Source organism: Morone saxatilis, unplaced genomic scaffold (genome assembly GCF_004916995.1).
Source record: "Morone saxatilis isolate NCDOM2014 unplaced genomic scaffold, NCSU_SB_2.0 Contig4, whole genome shotgun sequence".
NCBI lineage: Eukaryota > Metazoa > Chordata > Actinopteri > Moronidae > Morone > Morone saxatilis.
Genome location: NW_023339984.1, coordinates 12,517,895 through 12,520,526, shown reverse-complemented (window position 1 = coordinate 12,520,526; position 2,632 = coordinate 12,517,895). Strand labels below are relative to the sequence as shown.

Below are 2,632 nucleotides of genomic sequence, written 5' to 3'. Positions count from 1 at the left end.
AAAAAAACAGTATGTACTATATAGGTATTATGTATGTACCTATATAGTTTATATAGAAAGCTAGTTGTTTGACAGATTACTACATAAAAACAATATATTAAATATAATCTACAAAGAAGACAGGGGTTGTTGTGTGCTCAAACAAGGAGGTTGGCTCATAACATGACTGCGACCTTGTATATGAGATCTTTTTAAATGTTTTTCTTTTTGAATTTGTGGATCTGTACATCATTATTTTTTTACACAGTCATCTTGGTTGTTGTCTAGTGTCTTGTAACCCCGTATGAACTGGGGCCGTGTAATGCAAGACACTTAAATCAATCATTTAACTAATCACTCTGCGAATGCCCTTGTGTAACCTTTGTTTTCTGCCTGTGTCCCAGTGAGATGCTGGCATGGGCCAGTGCCCAGATCCACTGCCAGTTTCATGCCAGTGAGAGCAGAGTGGCCCTGCCGGCTCAGGGCAACAAACAGGACGTGCAGGCTGAGAGCGACACGGTTCTTATTCCAAGCAGAGGTTGGTGCGGGGAAGAAAAGCAGAAATGAAAATCACTCTCTGCTCGATTAAACGTTCATAAAAATAAATTTACATGCACATTTACAAGTTTGTGTTGTGTTTTAAATTAACAAACGGGGTTGCTGCAAACTGAACCACATTAAACTAACTAGTCTTCAAACAAAGATTTAAGAGGACCTGTATGTGTAAATATGTAATGTGTCGAATCACCTCGACACTGATTCTTTTCCTCTACAGGAGAGCGAGGGCAATGTGTGCTGGACACACCACCTAAGATATTATTCTGTGACCTGCGCCTGGACCCCGGGGAGAGCAAAACCTGTATGTGTGTACATGTGTTAAAAAAAGATGTGTGAGAGAAAGAGAAAAAGGTTATGATCCATAAAAATGAGAAGTGTCATAAAACTACTAAAAAAAATATCTTTTAAAAGAAGAAATGAAAACCGTGGTGATTTTTGTAATGACAACACTTTTACATTAAAGAAATTTCCCAGTGGTCATATTTCTGTGTGTGATTCAAACTGTCCGACATGCGGACTCTCTCTCCCACAGATTCATACAGTGAGATCGTACCCATAGATGGTCCTCCGAGTTTCCGTGGTCAGGCAGTGAAGTACGTCTACAAACTGACCATCGGCTGCCAGAGAGTCAACTCTCCCATCAAACTGCTCAGAGTTCCCTTCAGGGTGCTGGTTCTGCAAGGTGAGATGGAGATTTTGACTACTATTAATTTCAGTTCCTTTTATTTTGCACTGCACATCTTCCAGTGCTGATGAAGTGTGTCGCTTTTAAATGTTTATTCCTGCTTTAACATTGTTTTTGGGGAAGAACAGAATGAAACTACAGCAACAACCAGATGAATACTGGTAGAAAATCTACTTCTATTGCACTGTGAAATCTTGAATGTTGACATTTTTCCATCGACCCTGTAGGCATGCCGGAGCCTCCGTTTCCCCAGGATGAGGAGGTTTCCCCCTCCAACCCGTTCCTGGAGGAAGAGGAAACGAGCCGCAGGGATGCTCGGCCGTTGGAGAGAGCACTGGACATGCTGATGATCACCACCTCAAGACGCTGCCCCCGTGAGTCAGATTCTATATCTTTGCTATAGTTTGAGGCATTTTTGCTATTTTATTGTTGTTTTTATTGTCATATTATTGTGTGAAACTGTAAAAATGTGTCATCCACAGGAAGGAATTACGTTTGTAGGAAGAAGTAAAACTGTGTTGCCTAACTAGCTTTATTACTAGATCCATGGCATTAATAGGTGTGTCTTTGTGAACCATCAGAACGGCTAATTTCAAGCTAGATTTGACATGTAAACATCTGATATCAACATGTACTGAAATGGTAAAAGTAATTTCATTAAGTGTGAAATGTAAGCTAGACACAAATAGTAACAGTAGTTCAGTAACTGCTTAATATGTCTTCTTTTAATCTTCTTTTCTGAATGATATTTTCCACAGTTTTTGGTTTGTGTCCACATTGACATGACTTTTTTTTATTTATATTTGTCCAGACATGTTTAATATCACCAATATGCGAGGGAAAGTGGCAAAATTCTGCATCTTCAAGACTGTTTACCGACTCGGGGAGGACATCATCGGCACATTCAACTTCTCAGAGGGAGACATTCCCTGCTTGCAGGTGTGTTTGTTGAACAATGCTGCACTCTCAGTTTTTGTTCAGAATTAACTTTTCCTATCTCATCAGTGTGTAAATTATAATGTCCTGTATACCTTTGTTTGTGATTTCCAGTATTCAGTAAGCCTTCAGAATGAGGAGGAGATCCAGCAGCAGTACCAGCGGCGTCCAGGGCAGGCGGTCAGTGTGACCGGACACGGACGACACATGGAGTCCTGCCTCCACACAGCCTCCAGTCACTTCTCTCTCCCCATACCCCTCAACGTCACGCCGGGTTTCAGCACAGACACAGGTCAGTCACCATCAGACACATTTCAAAAATATATCTTTTTTTTTTTTTTACCATGTTTGTAATTATGATGCTATTTAAGCTTTTCAGATTAGTCTAATAGAATTTAAAAATGGTAATGGTCTAATGGGAAAGAATTCCTTTATGTTTTGTGCATCAATATGGAATATTTTATATTTTATACT

The 2,632-nt window shown here is 40.0% G+C and overlaps 1 protein-coding gene across 2 annotated transcripts in view; it reads left to right on the top strand.

Moving 5' to 3' along the window:
* The window catches only part of rgp1 (GP1 homolog, RAB6A GEF complex partner 1), a 12,703-nt gene that overhangs the window by 720 nt on the left and 9,351 nt on the right, over positions 1–2,632 (top strand). For both annotated transcript variants that reach the window (XM_035675378.1, XM_035675379.1), the window contains exons 3-8: positions 384–517; positions 755–838; positions 1,070–1,219; positions 1,450–1,596; positions 2,034–2,161; positions 2,273–2,450. In XM_035675378.1, coding sequence (XP_035531271.1) covers positions 384–517; positions 755–838; positions 1,070–1,219; positions 1,450–1,596; positions 2,034–2,161; positions 2,273–2,450 — 821 coding nt within the window. The remainder of the gene's footprint in view (positions 1–383; positions 518–754; positions 839–1,069; positions 1,220–1,449; positions 1,597–2,033; positions 2,162–2,272; positions 2,451–2,632) is intronic.